Genomic DNA, 18,805 nt, shown 5'->3' with positions numbered 1-18,805 from the left:
CCACTGGGGTCTCGAGACATATCCCCAAGCGTAAGGGGAGACTGCCGCATAAAATCTGAATACAACAGATAGTTCAGGAAGGAGGGGCCCCATGTGTGAACATCAGTGATCTCTGAGTAGGTGGGATTGGAATAAAACCCAAGGTGGCATGTGTGAAATTGAGCTAACTTTCAGGAAGTTACACTGACCTTCAAATTGTAATCAACCTGTCATAAACAAATCCTGCGGCTATATAAAAATACTTTTAGTATGGAATACACTTAATGTATTTAATAGATAAATGCTAGATAATAAGATATTTCATCTGCTGGAGATGTTGAGTTTAATTTAAATTGAATTCCTTTGAGTTGTTTTTTACATTGCAATTAGACAATCTGGATAATATGTTCCGTAAGAGTGAATTTGTTGGTTGTTGTTTTTTTTTTTTTAGATTTACATGAAATAATAGATTAGATTATAGGTCTGATGGAAAATACATTTATAAGAAATAAACTACTTTATTCATAAGGCTAACATGAGAATTAAGTGAGATAATCCATCTAAAGTATTACAGATAGTGATGATACTGACACACATGAGATTTTGGGTGAATTTTAGCTATCATTCAGGTTCTCTCTCTCTCTCTCTCTCTCTCACTCTCTCTCTCTTTCTGCCCCCCTTTCTCTCTCAGAAATGACCCCAAGATCTGCAAAAAACAATTAAAAAATGAGCAGACAGATGAGCAGATACCAACATTTTCATTTCTGAATTTAACTGAGATAGACGTGCGTCTCAAACATATATCCAGGGCCTAAGTCAAGTCTTCCAGTCTCCGTCACCTCTTTGGTCTTTTCTCAGCTACCCTCCAGGTAATGCTTCCTAGGATGTGGCGGGATTTAGGAATGAGAGGGCACTTAGAGAGGAGCTCTTTTTCCGATGACTTCCCCTTGTGGCACGGGGCAGCAAAGACGAGAACAGCCCATTGGACCCTGAGCACTGTCTGTGTCTTCTTGCTCTGACGGAGGCTCCCTAGTGGCTGATATATAAAGATCCCAAGTCTCCCTGGTGCCTTAGACTGCTCTGCAGGACCACGCAGTGTGTAGTAAAGCCCTGGACATGTAGTAAGTGCTGCTTGATGATTTGTTCAGTCCTCTGATGTGCCAGGTGTGCACTCAGCAGTGTAAGGGATAGGAAGCTAAGAAAGACAGTCCCTGCCTTCAGGAAGCTTTCCGAGGCTAACCAGGCAAGGGACAATAGGGCATGAGGTGCTCTCAGATAAGGGACACGTGTTTAATTTCATCTACAAAAGAACGAAAATCAGAAATTGAATCACAAAATAAATCTCAGTGAGCTAGTGTTTGGGTTTCCTACCCTGTACATGTCTCAGAGCTGGTATTCTCCAAATTCGTATTTTCAGCTCTTGACCTCTCCCTTAACTCTGGACTTGTATCAACTGCTTTCTCCAACTCTCCATCTCTAGGACCTATCTAAGGTATCTCAAATATAGAGATCTCAGTGTAAGGGATCTCAGTACACAGCATCTCAAAGCTAACCTGCCTGAAACCGCTCCTCTGCCAGTGTTCTCCACCTCAACAAACCTCACCTGCATCCCGCTGGAATCCACACTCCTTGGCGACTCCTTGATTCTCCTTTTTCTTCACTCCTCCACATCATGGTCCAGCAGGGAAGTCCTTTTGGCCCTCTTCCTTCTCCCCGTCCCCTCACCTCCCCCACATTGCCATCATCACTTCCGGCTCGGGTCCCTGCAGGAACTGCCCGCCTGGTCCTCTGGTTTCTACTGCTCCCCCGCTGTATGCCCACATTTAGAGTGCTCCTTTTAAAATGGAAACTTTTATCAAGTTCTTTGGCAGGGAAGGGGTACTGGGGATTAAGCCTAGAGTCCTTGCACTCAGCTACCTTTCTAGGCCTATTTGTTTGTTTAATATGTATTCATCTATTTTTGAGACAGAGTCTCTCTAAGTCACTACATTGTATCACTTTGGTGCTCAAACATGTCTCCTGGCTTCTTTGTCTCATCAGAATAAAGTCCGAACTCATCCAGAGCCCAAAAAGCCCTGTCAGAGCTGGCCTGGGTTGTCACTCTGACCTCATCTCGTTGCAGCCTTCCCCAGGCATGGAGCCTGCGTTTGCTGTGCTCTGCTGAGTGTGCTCCACCCGGTGGGCCTTCATGCCGGCCATCGTCTCTGTCCAGAGTGCCTTTTCACACCTCATCGCTCTCTCCCACACTTCAATCGGGTCTCCATAAATACCACCTCATAAGAGACATTTCCTGTCCAAACTAGCACTTCTCCAATGTTTAATTCCAAAATGTTCACTGTGCTTTACGTTTTTTCCCCCCCAGCACTTATCACTTACTGGCACTTTGTTAGCTATTTTCTGTTTGTATTCCTTCTATCTTCACTAGACTTTAACCTCTCTGAGAGCAGAGAACTTTCCCTTTATGTTCACAAGTATACCTCCTGTCTCTAGAACACTGCCTTGGCACATGTATGCCCTGGACATGTAGTTGTTAAGAATGAATCAGGAATGCATGTTCATTCCATACTGCAGATTGCTTGTATACTAATCTATTGCCCCGACCAGCACAGTCTTACCCACCTCCATAATCCCCACAGTTCCAATCATGAGTGCCCAAATGCAAAAGGTGTTCGTTATACATGTGCTGAATTAAACTGAGTGGTTGCCAAGCACTAGCCACAAAGTTTGTGACTCTAGTTCAGTTTCTACCAGCTGCGAGAAGCACTGTGCCTCAAGGGTCTGTTAATTTTTCTGAGCCAGTCCCAGTATTTCATTAGAATCTGGATGACCCTTGAGAGAAGGAAGAGGACAAATAGAGCTTTGTGTGATGGAGAAAATGGGGATGTTTTCCCTGACCTTTTGCCAGGCCCAAGTGTGCAGAGCTGAGCTCTGGGGAAAGCAGCAGAAGCAAATGTGACCAAAGGGCCCATCAGATCTGAGCTCTAAAGGTCACAGGTTCTGTCTTGCAGGGGAGATTTACCGCCACAGAACCATGTAGACAAACCACAGTGATTCAGACGCGCCAAGCTCTTTGCTCCTGTCTGCTTCTGCTATGCTTCTACGGAACCAGACAAATGCGTTCCCTGACTTCAGAATCACATCTACTTGCTTGAGTGGAGGACTGGAGCTCCTCCACAATGCCAGCTTGGGACTCAGGCCCCAAGCCCTGCAGAAGAGGAGGCTACATTGTACTGAGGGCCTCCTGAAAACTGGCTCCTCTGGAAGGAGTCCAAGTGTAGCTCGAGTTGTGAGAAATTCAGTTATAACTGGGGCTAGAACATGACACAGGGTACTAGGAACCACTTATAAGTTTATCTCAAAATCAAAGCTACTTGCAAAAAAGGGATTTAGCTCTGCCTTCAATTGTTTCCTCAGGCTGAAATGTTTAGATAGAAATAATTCACAAAATATGGCATTGTCTGTTTATATTTTCTCCTGATGGCAGTAGAACTCTCCTCAACTCCCCCAGGTCACCATCAGTAATTTTTAAACTGCTTTGTCTTTTAATAAAATCCTTCGACATCTGGAAGGCTTATTTCAAAAGCTGATCAGAAAAAAAAATAATTATATATTTGAAACATATATGAAAAATCTCCTAATAAGGTAAAGGAGCTTAATATGACAGTATTTTTGCTTTTACCTTTTTAGTGGGTTGGTGCACATAAATGACCCATATCATTGAAACTTATGCCAGGAAACCCACCGAAATCAAAGCAAGTGCAGATTTACAGAAAAACAAACAGCAGCTGTCTCAGATCATGCAGCGGGCCAGGGCCAGAAGTCTGCTGAGAACTCATCAAACTCAATTGAGCAGTTCAGGGCAAAAGCTATTTGAAAAATAAAAGTACAAGCCCAGCGGGAATATTAAGAAAAGACTTGTCCAGATTTTTAAAAAATATACACCCAAGGCTCGATCCCTTACAACAGGCCAAAAGCTCTAAACCAGAGCTGCAAAGAGGCCACTTAAGAAAGCTACTTAAGTGAGGCAGACAGAGTATCTGGATTGTTCCTTCATTCAGGACTGGCTTGGAAGGATGCAACTTTTCCCTTTCTCTAGAAAATCTCCAAATCACAATTTTATGGGATTTATGATGCTTGTTTTCAAAGCCATCGTCAATTTAAGAAGGCATTTTCCTTGCATGGTTTTAGACTATTCTCAAAGGGACTTTCTTGGTGCATTAACTTAAACGTTTCCAAATCTTCAGTAAAAGAAGAAAAAAGTGTTTCCAAGGTGAAATGAGTTCGGCCTCAAATAAGTGAAACCTTCTCTGGGACTTGCAATGCCTACTGGCACATGGAAAACTGAGTAAAGAAAGCTATTTGTGACTCAGCAGTTCCCAAATGTATTTGACCATGGGGCCCTTGTTTCACCAAGCTACTTTGGGCCTCCTAGAGGTTTAAAGCACTGGTGTTGGACATTTCTGTCATTTCAAGGCCAAGAGCAAGAGCCACGTCTGTTGAGATCATTCATTCACTTTTTAAATGGACATTTGTGCATTGGTTTCTCAAGCCAGGATACACTTAGACACCAAAGCAAATGCCAAGGAGAAAGGGTCCTTGCATGGTGGTGGCTGTCAAGGCAATGGGAGAGATAAACATGTGCATAAATATCAGCATTTCATGATATAGACTTCATTTCTAACAACTTATAGCCTGAGTTGTTCACTAAATATTTCCTGAGCATTTGTCTTATTCTCCCCCATTGCTTATTACTAAAACCAAGTTTCATACCTTATATTTATCTAATATTCTCTATGGTAGCTATCTTGGGATTAGACACATCTTCCATCATCTAATGGATATAGATTGACTGATTGATTGATTGATTAACAGTAAACTAGTTGATAATCATTGACTCCTTCATTCCTTTTTAGCTTTGTAGTTATATGAACCTTTCTCAAATACTGGTACAATCCTGTGCTGACAAACTTACGATGAACCACAGAAGTAACGAATAATTCAGTGATTGAAGTTTGCTAGGGGCTATCTTAATGCCACAGAAGTAAGAAAATTAATACATGCTACCCTCCCAATGACAATCCATGGAAAACTATTTTATTTTCATTTATAGACTCTTTGCTTAAGTGTTAGAACTTAGCGATTTGACCTTGTAATCAGAGTCAAGTTTCTGATTTTATACAGGCATCCTGGGAATCAAGTGAATACTTAGCTATTCATTGTAGAATTGAATACAAATTAGGGTTAGCCACAATTGGTAACACTTGGGGAGCTGTGAATTTCTTGCTGGCAATCTCACTGTAAACTCCATTCATAAATCTCAGATTTAACATTGGCATTGTCATCCAGATTTTATGCACATTTATTCAATTTACATATGCTGAGTGGTTCCTAATTGTAGGATCGGTAAGCAAATAGCACCTCTGATATTTTAAGTATTTGAGGAGTCCTCACAGCCAGGAAATTTTTATGAGATAAAGTGAATGTAGTGGAAATAAGTTACATCAAGTTCTATTGTACAAGGTTTCTCAACCTCTGCGCTACTGACATTTTGGCCTGATCAGTCTGTGTGGTGAAAGATGCCCTGAGCATCATTGGAAGTTTGAATATCCCTTGCCTCTATACACTAGGTACTAATTGCTCCCTTCCTACCCCTTACAACACCAAAAGTGTCTCCAGATATTGCAAAATGTCCCCCGGGAAAACAATAGAGATGGGGGACTCTCCTCTCGTTGAGAATGACTAATGATAAAAGAATTCTTGGCGACTAAAGTCAGTTGAAGACTGAAAATGAATTTTTCATTTTGTAGGTGATCAACTAGTATGTACACAGAGAATGCGAAGCTGTGCTTCTCGTCCTTTTGGAACTAAGTAACTCTGTCCTTTTTCTATCTTATGTGGCTTGGTCACAGTCTCAGTTTCCTTGTCAGTACAAAAAGGAGTGCTCACCCCACATTGGTAACAAGCAGAAGCGAGCCATACACTGAAAACTTCCTAGTGTTATGTCTGCCAAGTAGCAGGCATGTATTAAATACTCCTGGTTCCCCTCCCCTTTCTACTCTTGCTACTCCTCGCCTCCCCCCTCTCCCTTTCCCAGTATCTGGGAAGAACACAACTCAATTAGATGGACTATAAATGGATTAATGGTTTCTTGCCAGCTTTTATTTTCTACTATAGCACATGGGCACCATTTACCAATTCTCATTCTGTGCTCCACATGGTAAGACTGTTCACTTCATTAAACAAAGGGACCATTCCCAGAAGGGTGACCAGCTCAGACAGGATTATGAACTCTTCCATGAGCACCCATTCTAAACTATCGAATAGGCCTGCCCTGCTCACTTCATTTCTGAGAAGAAAGCAGCCCAGGTTAGGCACTGTGGGCAATACACTGACATCAATGCCATTTGGTGTAGTACTACATGTCAAGGATTTACAGAGAGGACATATGGAAAGGCTTACGAACCTTATTTTCATTATAAAAGCATTATAAAAACATTACAAGCCATTTGGAGAATTAGTTAGAAAAGGGATCACCCAAAGTTCTAACACTCAATACAACTGTTTTCATTTATATATTTACTTCCAGGCCCGATTCCTACACACATGCGATTTCCCTTGGCTACACCGATTTCACACATATTCTGCTCTAATCTGTCCCCTCACCCATTTTGTGCTAGATCACAAAAATTGTCCATTTTTCTTATTGTCTTCACAGTTTTCATGTTTGATAACAGCAAGAATTTTCTGAAAAAGATTTTCCATAAACTGCCTTTTTATTGAAATGTACTTGGCTTCTGATTTTGCAAATATAAATAATTAAGTGGGGAAAATTGATACAGTTTTATTCCCCTCTTAAGGTAATTTTCTTAGGACAAAAATCTCAAAAATAGGTAAACACTATTAACATTTTCTATAGTTTTAAATATAGCATTCTTGAGTTATTTTAAAATGCATTGTTTTGATTAGAAAAGTTGTATCACTACACATCATTTGGTAAAAATAAACTAAAGCATAAGTAATAAAACAAAGCATTACTTGTAATTCTTTAATTCAACAACTACTAAGATTCACTATTTCCTTCAGGACTTTTCCCTGTCTTTAATATATGCATCTATTTAAAATCAGGTGTATTATCTGTCAAGACTTGGCTTCCCACAGGAGCAGTTACACAGAGTACTGGCCTTACCTATGGCAGTCAGATGTGTGCCTCTGGTCATCATACTGAAGGGACCTTGTGAGGGTGCAAAGGGTGGGTGTGTGGCTCCAGACCACCTGACAGCCTCGGGACACCCAGGAGTTTCTCCACATCATCTATCACAGGCCACCAATTCACCTCCCTGGCCAGTAGGACTCTTTCGTCTAGATTCCTATCAAATGCAGCCTGGCTGATCTCATACAGGACCTGCACTCTAAAGTCAATGTGTCAAAGCCCTGTGAAGTTGTAGCTGAAGTTACCTTGCAAGCCCTTCAGGGAGAACAGCACAGTGTCTCTCACTGAGTCCAACCAGCTCGTTTTTCTCACACTGTGGTAACAGGTTACTCTTCCTTCAGTTGAGCACCAGACGAAGTAGTTGGTTTGCAAAAGAACCATATTGTTTTTTTTTTTAATACAAATATTTAGCATCTGTGTCGCACAGAATAAACACTCAGGGGGAACCAACTCTCTCTGAAGAATGTATATTCTACATGCGCGTACAAGAGCTGATAAAAATGCAGCATTTAAAATTTTCAAAAATGATTGCAGTAAAAGACATATTGCCCATCAATCCCCCCATCTCCCCCAAAGTATTCCTTTTGACTTGGAATAAACTTATCCCATCATTCTTGCCCCTTCTGAAGCACACTCGAAGCCCTCTTCTGTGAGAGTCTTTATGAGGTAAGACTGAAAATAAAAAAACGGTGAATGCCTGCCAGTGCCATCCAAAAGGAAGGCGGGCTCGTAAAAATATTAATGTGTCCTCACCCACCTTATTGACCTAATCTAGAACTATGTGACTTCTGGCTCTTCCTCAAGGTCGAAATGACCAAGCAAGGTCAATGTTTTGAGTTGATTCAGAACACGGAGGCAACCATGACAGCAGAACTAAAGACACTCGCAGAAGCAGACCTCCAGAACTGCTTCAGGAAGTGGAGCGAACCAGGGATTAAGTAGGTTCGCAGGAAGGAGGAGGACTTTAAGGGGGCTTAGTAGCATTGTGTTCTTTAACTGTAATCATTTTTTCTATTTAAACACACACTGTACTTCGTGATCGTGCCTAGTATTTGTCTATTCATGCACTCATCTGATGGAATGACATGAGGAATCACCCTCACTTTAAATTGTTATTCATTCTTTCTCTCACTTCTTTCCTCCTTCCTTCCTTCCCTTTCCCCTCTTTTTATTTTTTTCTATTTCCGTATAATTGAATCTGTGCTTGTTTAACGCTCCTAAAACAAGAACCATGACACTTACCTGCTGTGATCGGAGCACTGCTCACAATGGGAAGTTTACCCCTGCCAGCAGCACGCTCCTTTTGCTCAGTATCTCTCCAGTCAAGGGGGCACCTGCCTCTCTTCCGTTCTGTGTGCTCTTTACAAATGGGCCTCTGGCAATGATGGAGCGCAGCTCTTCTCCCTCGACCTGTGAAAGCTTTCTTTCCTGAAGGTCACCTCCTCACTTCCCGCCATTTTTGCTATGGGGTGGCTTCCAGATGCCTTGCCTTTCTGGCTTGCTGTTAACATTCATCTCATTGGGACGAGAAGGACTGTGGATCTCCGGCAGAACCTCCGGTTTCCTCAGCTCATTCCCTGGCCAACTGAGCAGCAGTGACACAGAAGTGGGAATGGCAGGGGCATAGGAGAATGAGGGCAGCCTGATCCCGAGACAGCCGGTCTCTGCAGCTCAGCTCTGGCGGCCTGCATCCTAGATTTATAGATGGCACCTGGTGAAGCAAGAGGATGCAAACCCAATGTGAAATCCAAGTATACCATCATCTATCTCTGTTTGGATCTTCTTTGGGGTTTTATTAATGACAGTAGATTTGATTAAATAAAGTTTACGCTGTAAGTACAGCTGGATCCAAGCATTAATGGGAAACCCCAGTTCCCCTGATGTTATCCTTTTGTCCTTTCCACTCATGATTCCTTTCCAAAACATTTGCTCTGAATCTGAAAAAAGTGAGGTCATATAATCTCATTTATTTTAAGGGCAAGTTTGGCACACCCAGCCTGGAAGCCCTGCAATGAAGGACTTTGTGCTGAGGATGCCATGTGCCTGGGACGTGCCTTGTCCTAACTAAGCTAGGTGATAAAGTCTGTATCATTGTGCCAAGGTGATGTTATCATTAGATTTGGGCTCAGATTTGGAATTTTTCCAACAGAAATCACATTCTAACAGGCTGTTAACTGAGACGTCATCTTGTAAGGTTACTAGAAGCTGGTTCAGTGAAATTTAGGTCCTTGCAAATGGCAACTCCTTGGGCTTTTCCTCTCGGGAAATCTAGAAGTCACATCTTTTTGGTACAAACTGTGGCCTGTGGGTCTGCTTATGATTTGCGCAATGATTTCTCCTTCTTAGCAGGACTGAGGTCTGGGTCATCTTCAAAGTCTTTTGTCAGTCTATGTCCTCCCTTGCACTCTTTCTCTGGTTCCTCTCTCAGGCTGATTGCCCTCTTGCTGCTATTGCTTCTTTGCCCTTTGAATCTCTTTCTCCCTCCTCCTCTTGCTTTGCCATTTCTCCCTCTGTTATTTTCTTGCCCTCTGGCTGTCCTCATTTATTGACCTTGCTCTCTTTCTCCCACTCTCCTCCCCTCTCTACCGCTTCTTACTGTAGCTTCATCTTGCTCTTTGCGCTTTTTCAATTTCCCTCTATGGTAACATCAGGTCTCTTAAACATAGGACAAACTCACTAGATTCTCCTTAGTACCCACAGGTGTTGGGTTGGTTTGATTCCATCCCATCATGACTCACCCATTCTTGCCACAACACTCGTCAAGCTCCAAACTGATGGGAAACCAGATAGGCATTTCTCCTTCTGTCCCTGACCTAGGCTCAGCCCCAGGCTGGCCCCTAATTGGAATCAGCAGATCCAGCACCAGGGCCAGGGCCAGCATCAGTGCCAACATTAGTCAGATCCCCCACGGTGCCAGGTGGGACAGGGCCAAGTCGTGTAATTAATGGCTAGTGTGTGCCTTTCTGATGTGCCTGCCAAAATGTCACTGTTACCCAGTAAGTGACAGCCATTGCTCACTGGTGAAAAGCCTTCCTCTACTTCTCACCTTTATATTTACTGTTTTTGAGACTCTAAAAGAAGATAGTGGCCCAGTCTCTTTTAGGCAGTTGCTAGAGGCAATAGACTGGTTGCAGAAGGAACTTCTGGATTTTTACCCCAGTGTTTGCATGCTAAAATCACCAATCTGCTTACACACAGCAGCATTATTTCTAATATTAAACTATCTACTCAATTCAATATGGCAAATCAGAAGAGGCACTTTCTCTTCTGGCTAGGTGGCCTATATGTTTTTTTTATGATTTGGGATTCTCATTCTTTTAGGAAAAGAATGCTAACAACAAATTCAAATGTCAACGACAAAAGTGGTTATATCTTCCTTCAAAAACACAGATGGAAATCCAATCTCTTCTTTGCCTTGTGATTTACTTCACCACATAAATTTGGGGAAGAAAAGTCAACAACTCACAATTGAATCTACTTCTGAATGTTCATCCTCCATTTGATCTCTTTGCATTTCTGTTTAGTGCTTTTTGCTTTCCACTCATCCCTCCAACCAAAGTCATTGCTTGGCATTTTCTTGTTTTAGAAAGTGACAAATAGACCAAGCAGAGAAAACACTGTATGTTTTGGACTAAAAATGAAATCATTAGGGTAAGTTTCTATTCTTGTCGCCTGGAATTTTACTCTGGTTCTGATTAAGCTCAACAAAGATATTATATTCGATGCTTTCCTGTAAATGTATGAGATGGGTTGCTATTGCATGTCCATGAATGGAAATATTAACAGATTCCACTTAGCTTCATCAGCCTCTGGCTTGATCTTCACACCCAAAAAGCCAACAGAGAGTCACTTCCCCAGCCCAAAGTGAGTAGTTCCTGTCTTGCCTGCGGCTTTTCATCCCAGTTCAAAAACAAGATCTTATCCAGTAATGTATGAGAGTAACGGAATAGCCACATTCTAATTTCTGTAATTTTCCTAGTAAGAAGCATCTGAACACTTCTAAGCTTCCCTCTCCCAGGACCGTGTTTCTGTCAGAATCATGGGTCCTCTCAAAACTTGTACCTTGGTGGTTGGAGTATTTCCTGGAGAAGGGAGTACGGCCTCTGGGCTGGCTTGAGATGATAAACAACAAAGGCTCATAACAAGTAAGTGGATCAGTCAAAGTATTCTGCAAACCAGAAAATCAGCACTAGTTTTGTTTTTCTAAGCGATTAGATAAATCCCATAAAAGAGAATATGTCAAATTCCACTCACACAATATTCCTATCATAGAAGCAGGAATGGACACTGTCAGTACAAAATCCACTGGACAAAGTGCTGCTCCTTTGAAGTGACCAGAGGTGTGGGCACCTAGAGTGGGAAAGAAGGGCCACAGAGCAAGAGCTCTGGGCACTACATCAACCTGTTTTTCTGTAAAATGCTGACCAAGAGGACCTTAAATGAGTATTTTTTAAAACTATGCAGAAAGCCCATAGTATATTGTCTGATACATCATACACAATAAATGTCATTTATCTTTCAGAGTAGTAATTCTATTTACTTCTCAACAACTATTCATGCTAGTGAAGAGCTTGATGAGCCCAGGTACACAGTGCTTCTAGTGACCCAGAAGGAAAGAGCTGTTCTCAGTCTGAGCGAGTGAACAAGAAAGAGCGAGCTGGCCAGTCCTCCTCCCGGAACAGCTGGCTGGCCACTTCTCTCACTGGGATGGAAGTGCCAGAAGAGAGCTACATTCTGTGCCCAGCCTTAAACTCTCAGAGAACTTCCTTCTTATAAGTGAGAGCCAATCACTGCCATGGAAACAGAAATGCTGGAAGCTGAGGGAAGGGATCAGGGAGAGCTTTTCCTCTCTGAGGAAGCCTAAGCCCCAGGCCCACAGATATGAAGAAATGGAAAAATTCAAAACAGCCTGCAAAAATGTGTGCTTATTCTTAGTAGATTGCATCAGTCAAATAGAAGAACCTGACTCACTTTGGAGGACCAAGGTACATAATTCCTTCTTTGCTTTTTGAAATGTGTGTATTATGTCCTTGTGACTATTATAGCTATTGCTCTTTTGAGATAATTCTAAAACTCTATCAAGGTTTAAACTGAAAAGTGTTGTCATCAACATTTTTTTGAAATACAGCATGGACAAAATAAGTGTCCGAGCAGAAAGAATGAAAAAAGCAGCTTCTGAAATGGTGCTGAAAATAGTGTCATGGAATATATAGGAAATCGTGAAAACAGATTTCATTCAAGGCCAAGCTCTTCTTACTGCTCGGCCGAAACTCATATGGACCTAAAGAATGCATTGAACTCTACTGGAAGAGACCACATGACCTCAAGGCTTGACTCTCGAGGCCTTGGGAAACATTGGCCAGACTCTCAATACAAAATCCTCAGGACAAAACTGCAGTTCTTTAATTTTTTAGAGATGTCGATGGTGATGATGGTGACGGTCATAATGGCGGCGGTGGTACTAACGGTGGAGGTGGGTAATAGTGAAGGTAAAATAGTGGAGATGGTAATGCCGGTGGTGACCATGGGCAGGGACTGAACAGTGGTGGTGAGGAAGCATCAGGAGATGGTGGGGGTGGGAGCTAAGAGGATAATGGCCCTGGGGATGGCTGCAAAGTTGGTGGCAGTGGTGGTGGCTGTTAAAGATGGTGCTGAATCAGAGTCTTGACCTCTGTAAAGGCTGTAACTGATTTGAGAAGTGAGCCGAGGAAGGGGAAACACTTAGATCCCTGGACTTGATGAGCGCAGGTACACAGGAAATGTTTGCTACTCTTCTCTGCCAATAACCACTCCGCCTGCCTTTTGGAACTTTTTTTCTTTAGAGACAGTGTAGGCAAAACAAGCTTTACAACCAATAGTACAGTGTGTATCTGCCTAAGCATATATACTGTTCTAAAAGTTGTAACGTTTGGCGATTTGCTTGCTTATTCTATTTTTAATTTTTTTTATTTTTTTTATTTTTTTGGCTTTTATCCTCAAAGAGTCGAATATATATTTTGAGAATATATAAAACAGGTCTGGGGAAAGAAGGAAATGTAGCAAGAATGCAAAAGAAAACATGGGCAGAAAGTCCTGGACGCAGGTGGGTGGGCACCGTGCTGGGAGACAGCAAGGGGAGAACCCTTCGTACACAAACTAAACCGAACTTGGGTTTAGGTAGAATTTAGAAATAACTGAGGCCAGCACACAGTCTGACAGAATGGGTGAGGGGCCCTGGGACAAACCTGAGAGCTGGAGCTGCGACCAGTGGCTGGGCCCAGGGGCTACTGGGGCAGTCAGTCAAATCCCCACCTTCCTGAGGACAGAGGATGACACTCTGGAAGGCCAGTGAGGTGCTGCAGCTCCCTTCCCAGACAGAGGCCTGGAGCCAGCAACTCGGCCGATTCACAAAAAAAGGAGCGCGATGCTAACAAATGGTTTTCATTATCATAGTGCAGTCTCCACCCTCGTTCTGTATGTGTGTGCTCTGCTCTTTTCTTTCTTTTTTCATCTTCTCATGGCTTGTAACTAAACAATGAGGTGATTGCCATCCCAGTGGATTGCATAACCTACCCAGAGGCTGGGCTGGGGCATAGCCTCGTGTAAGGGAATTCAGGACAAGAACAATAAGCACCCTGGAATCATGGAGGGGTTTGTTATGCACAACACCTGTGTATGCTTTTTAGCGCTTGTAATGAAGGCTGAAGGAGGGTCTGTATCTTGGCTCCTCGGCAGCACACCTGGCAGCCCACCACTGTGGCCTTTTCCTGCTTAAATAAATCCCACATCGCCAAAGTGAAGGGAACCTCTTTCCATTATCTAGGCATGTGGAATGGGACCACTTATTATTTCCCAATATTCTATGAAATAATGATTTACTTCGGGTGCATGAACTGGCACCGCTGTGCGAAGAGTTTTCCATTGTGCTCCATAAACCTTCATGAAATGCCTACACCAGGACAGCCCCATGGATAAAAATACACCTAAAACCTCAAGAAGTTAATAAGCCAGCAGGAGTCTGAATTTATCTTCAGCCTTTGAATGCCCCAGCATATGTTTGACCATGAAAAATGCACTCCATGTTGTATTCATTCTCCTTGTGACTCACTTTCCCTCTGAAACGGCGACTGCCCCAAGCAAAGTTGCTATTAATTTACAGCGCCTGGCAAATTTAGCCGGAGCAAGAGATCGCTGCCCTCAGCAAGCCGCGGCTGTAACTGGAGCTGGAGCGACTTCCTCCCTCTGACTGAAATGGATCATTTTAAAAGCAACTGTTTCAGTTTGTGACTCAGCATCTTTGCTGGCAAATGATTGTAGATAATCGTCCCACAGCTGCAGAGCGGGTGCTGCAGTTGCTCCGTCCCACTGAGCATGTGCAAGACGACCGGGACCCTGCGCTGGCTCCTTCCAGCTGGAGAGGGCCACATGGGGGCACATGGGGGCACGGGGTGGACAGCAAACAGTGTTTTGTCTCCTGTACCCAGCTGTGCCAGCAGCTCCCTACCTGCTTGTGGCCAAATAGCTTTCATAAAATCAGTAAGACTAGCTACTGGTACTATTTATATAGTACCATCTCGTTGCTGGGCACTAGGCTATTCAACGCTTATTCAGTTTAATCCACTTAATTGCCCAATGTGCAAGGTGTAATTGTTCTGACTTTTAAAAGGAGACACCATGTGCAGGAAGGTTAAGTCACACAGCTGGTAAGTGACAGGGCTGAGATGCATGTGTCAAGGTGGGCTGGACCGAAGAGCTACAACTGGCTCTTCACAGCTCTAACAGTGTGATGATGGCAGGACAACAGGTATAAAGATTCTAACGTGAATGTGTTTCTATTTCTCTGAATCTGAGTCATTTAAACTATTCCTACTTAGAAACAAGAGGATGACTGGCTGGTTTCTCTGTGTGTGTATGTGTGTGTGATGACTGAGTGTGGAAAACTGCCCTCCTCTCTGGAATTTCTAATTACCCACAGTGTTCTGGGTCTCTGGAGATAGATGCACCCTGTGGGTCGCTTGTTAACTCGCAGTGAAGTTCTCCAGTGCAGAGATTTTCTGTTGCTCATGTTATCATGGTCAAATAAACCCAAAAAGGAGAAAGACCCCTAGAAGATTGGGAATATTCTGAAACACAGTTACATGAGAATCAAATGACTTTAGAGGGGACAGCAGGTTTTAGTCTCCCCTGACCTTTCCTCCTATGACAATGAAAGAGGGAGATGAAGTTCCTGAACATGAGCTCAAGAATGCCCACTCCAGAGCCCTTCATTACAGTTAACCACCAACATTCCCCACGTGGGACCAGGGTGGTGAAAGCCATAGACAGGAAGTTGCCCAAATAGCACAAAGCCCCCCAACAAACACACATGGAAATAAACTCTTCATTTCCAGCTCGTGTCTTAGCCAGTTACCTGGGATTTGTGCATGCTGCGTGCCTGGGCAAAGATAGGCTGAGTTATCTCTTTCATGCCTTGAGTCAGATTTTCTGGGTGTGAAGTCAGCAGACAAGCCAGGAAATGTCAGCACAGAAGGGTGAAGGAGATGACAACTGAGTGACAGCTGCAAGTCCAGGTGTCCACTGTATCCCCTGTGATGTGTCTGGTGCTGGCTACTTGTGATCCTGTTTTCTTGGATGCAGGGTGATTGAGCTGCAGCGATTTTTGCAGTGAAACTGAAGTCCAGCTGCTCAAACAGAATGGCCTCATCTCACGGACACTTTAACGAGTAAGGGTGGCGTTTTACTGGAATTCCTTTCTTTAAGTCCCTTGGCTCATCCCCTACACTCCTTAATAGAAGGATGGGTGGCTGTTTTAAAAGCCCTATGATCCTGTGTGTCTGTAAGCCAGGCTTTCTTTCTGATCTTTTTTCAGTGCTGTGGATCTTTAGCTTGTCTTAATTTTTGAAGCTACATCTGAATTGCATTATAGACTTATGTGTTGTAACATTTCTTGACCTATTGCTTGGAAAACATACCACACACTAAGAGGAAAAGGCTCACTCAAGAAGAGCTGAGGACATTTAATCCTATAAAGCACATGGACTAAAGGGCTTCAATCTAAGTTAACATTCACGGGCACCGCTTTGTCTTCATTCAAGTTCAGTCCAGGTGGCCATCCCGGGTCTGCTGTGGAAACCTCAGTAGGTGCTGTTACTGTCAAATGCTAACTTTGACCCTGACTAACACCTGAGAGCTCCCTTTGTTCCCAGTCTTGCTGCAAGCATGAGAACAACAGACCAGGAAAAGAGCAAATGTGTAGCTGAAACAGATCTTTTTCTTGTGGTTTAAAGATCAGCCAATTGGAACCAAGGAGATGTTTTCTTAAGATCGCAGAAAAGTTTGAAAAACTGTTGGATTGTTCTTGGCACTGAAGTGGAGATTATAGATATATCATTAGTATTACTGTGCTGATGGCCTATACTAGAAAAACTTATTTAGCAACACATTCTTGCAAAAAATATTCTGCCCCCAACTCTGTTATGGAAGGTTGCTTTGTGTTTAAATCTTATCTTCTACCACATGAATATCCTTGTAATTACCTATACTTTGAAAACCTCTCCTCGGTGTTGGCTATTACAGAAATCACGAATGGTTCCACTCAGGTAAACAACATGCACACTGTGGCCAGGCACACTCACGTTCAGAGCAAATGTTTTCATTCTGAAGCTCAAGGTCAGCCAGCCACAGTGACTTCTTCTTTAGCTGCCTGGCTCCCAGGGGGGAAATGCTGAGAAGAGTTTTGTAATTTACTTCAAATCTCCCAAAGAGCCATAGAACCGTTTCTTTAAGGAATGTGACAGGGCACTTTAGAATTGTCAGCATAGAAATGTTCAGTCAAAAAGAATAGCCGTTTTGCTGAACCGTAATACTTCCTAAGCCCTTGGTACCAGTTGCACTATTTTCCTATTGGATATGCCAAAACCACTAAATAGTTAAAATACATCAAATCATCCCAAAGTGGCCAAAACTGAATTTTTTTCCAAAAAGAAGACAGAGCTCCTAGTTAGCAAACCTCATGGTCATATTCCATCTTAGAAAACTTTTGATTAGGATAAAAATTAGGAAAACTGGCAACACAAAAGACGTCAGTTTTTTTCCCCTTTATGTATAGGTTCAAAGTAAGAACTAACAGACGAGGAGAGAATTAAGGAGAATAGTTACAGAAATGAAAATCACTGAAATAACACCCAAAATTACTGTACTGCAAGAACATATTCCTACTGTTGTTTCTACTGTTTTCCCAACGCAATTCTGCCAGATGGGAAGTAGGAGGAAGCGGGCAGCAGCTGCTCTGACACCTTTGGTGCAGTGAAAGCTACTCTTGGGTGCAGTCATTGTTTCACGGAACAGCATAGGATGAATAGGCCGAAAAGACTTTTGGGTCAAGCATTCCCAAGTCTTTAGCATTCTGAATGTCAGTAAATAGTCCTTAGGCTTGTTAATACTTAGCCAGTCCAATACTAGGCCATCAGCAAAGAATATTTAAAGTGTCATGGAAGAAGAAAAAGAAAACCTTCCAATTCACAAATGTCAACTTAGAGCTAGATGATTTGGGGGGCAGGAAAAGGGACGACATTCCCTAGCATCTATAAGCCATATTCTCATGCCTTTTTGATTGTTCCTAATGGGAGCATATCTACACTTCATATTTTTCTGCAAGATATTAATCTCTTGACAATTTCTCTTAATCACCAGCTCACCAGAGCCAATGCTAAGCTTCCTGGTGGCTCTCAACCTTGTCTCTACACCGGGGTCACTGAGAGAGCTGGACAAAATCCTGATGCCCAGGCAGCATTCCAAACCAACAAAATCGGGCTCTCTGGAAATGGGACACAGGCAGTGGAGTATGGAAAGCTCCCCAAAAGAGCCCAGAATATGGTCAGGGTTAAGACCCACTGCTGTAGAAAACTGGGAGGCAGCAGAAATTGGGAGCCAGAGAAGTAGATAAAGTCCTCCACAAAATTCAAGCATAAAGGACTTGGGAGATATTTATTAGCAGAGTTAGACGGTTTCAATAGGTGCAGCTAATGCCATAGCGGCAAACTGTGTGCAAGATAATTTCTTCCAACTTCTTATCTATATACTGATGAGATTTTTAACAATTTACCATTAATTAAAATTTCCTGGCTGAAATTATCATTAGGGCATAAAGAAAAGGGAGGGGAAGCTGAAGCAAGAGTCCACAGAAAGTCATACAAGCAGACCTGCCTCCAGGGGTCTAGAAAGGGGAGGAGCCTTTGACTGTCCTGCAGGAGGAACAGATCAGTGGGCAGAACCCAGCCACAGACTGACTCGAAGTCAGTGCTCCCTTTGCCTTGGATCCCTCATCCCCGGGGAAGATGCAGTTCGATGGGGGCCAGCACGGAACCCCTAAAGCGATGGTGCTGAAACTTAAGTCTACATCATGGTCATTCGCAGGGCGTATTAAACCACAAATTGTCTTGTTTCACTCCCAGAGTTTTTGACTCAGGACAATCGAGGTATGTCACAAGAATTTGCATTCTGGGCCGGGGATTTGGCTCAGTCGTTCTGCTGCCTGCCTCACAAGCACAAGGACCCGAGTTCAATCCCTGGTACCAAAAAAAAAAAAAGAATTTTCATTTTTTTTTTTTTTTTTTTTGAGTTTATTGGTACATTTAG

At 42.9% G+C, this 18,805-nt stretch overlaps 1 protein-coding gene across 3 annotated transcripts in view; it reads left to right on the top strand.

Annotated features, from left to right (window-relative positions):
* Nucleotides 1-18,805, top strand: part of Ngf (nerve growth factor) — a 54,000-nt gene that overhangs the window by 23,125 nt on the left and 12,070 nt on the right. For 2 of the 3 annotated variants that reach the window (XM_010631212.2, XM_010631211.2), the window contains exon 1: nucleotides 15,795-15,891. The exons of the other annotated variant lie outside the window; for it this stretch is intronic. In XM_010631212.2, coding sequence (XP_010629514.1) covers nucleotides 15,863-15,891 — 29 coding nt within the window. In that variant the 5' untranslated portion in view covers nucleotides 15,795-15,862. Of the gene's footprint in view, nucleotides 1-15,794; nucleotides 15,892-18,805 lie in introns of those variants that run through there. 3 annotated transcript variants of the gene reach the window in all.

Source organism: Fukomys damarensis, unplaced genomic scaffold (genome assembly GCF_012274545.1).
Source record: "Fukomys damarensis isolate Sample0158 unplaced genomic scaffold, DMR_v1.0_HiC HiC_scaffold_33, whole genome shotgun sequence".
NCBI classification, from domain to species: domain Eukaryota; kingdom Metazoa; phylum Chordata; class Mammalia; order Rodentia; family Bathyergidae; genus Fukomys; species Fukomys damarensis.
Note: the sequence above shows the minus strand (reverse complement) of the source record. Positions and strands in the feature narration are given on the sequence as shown.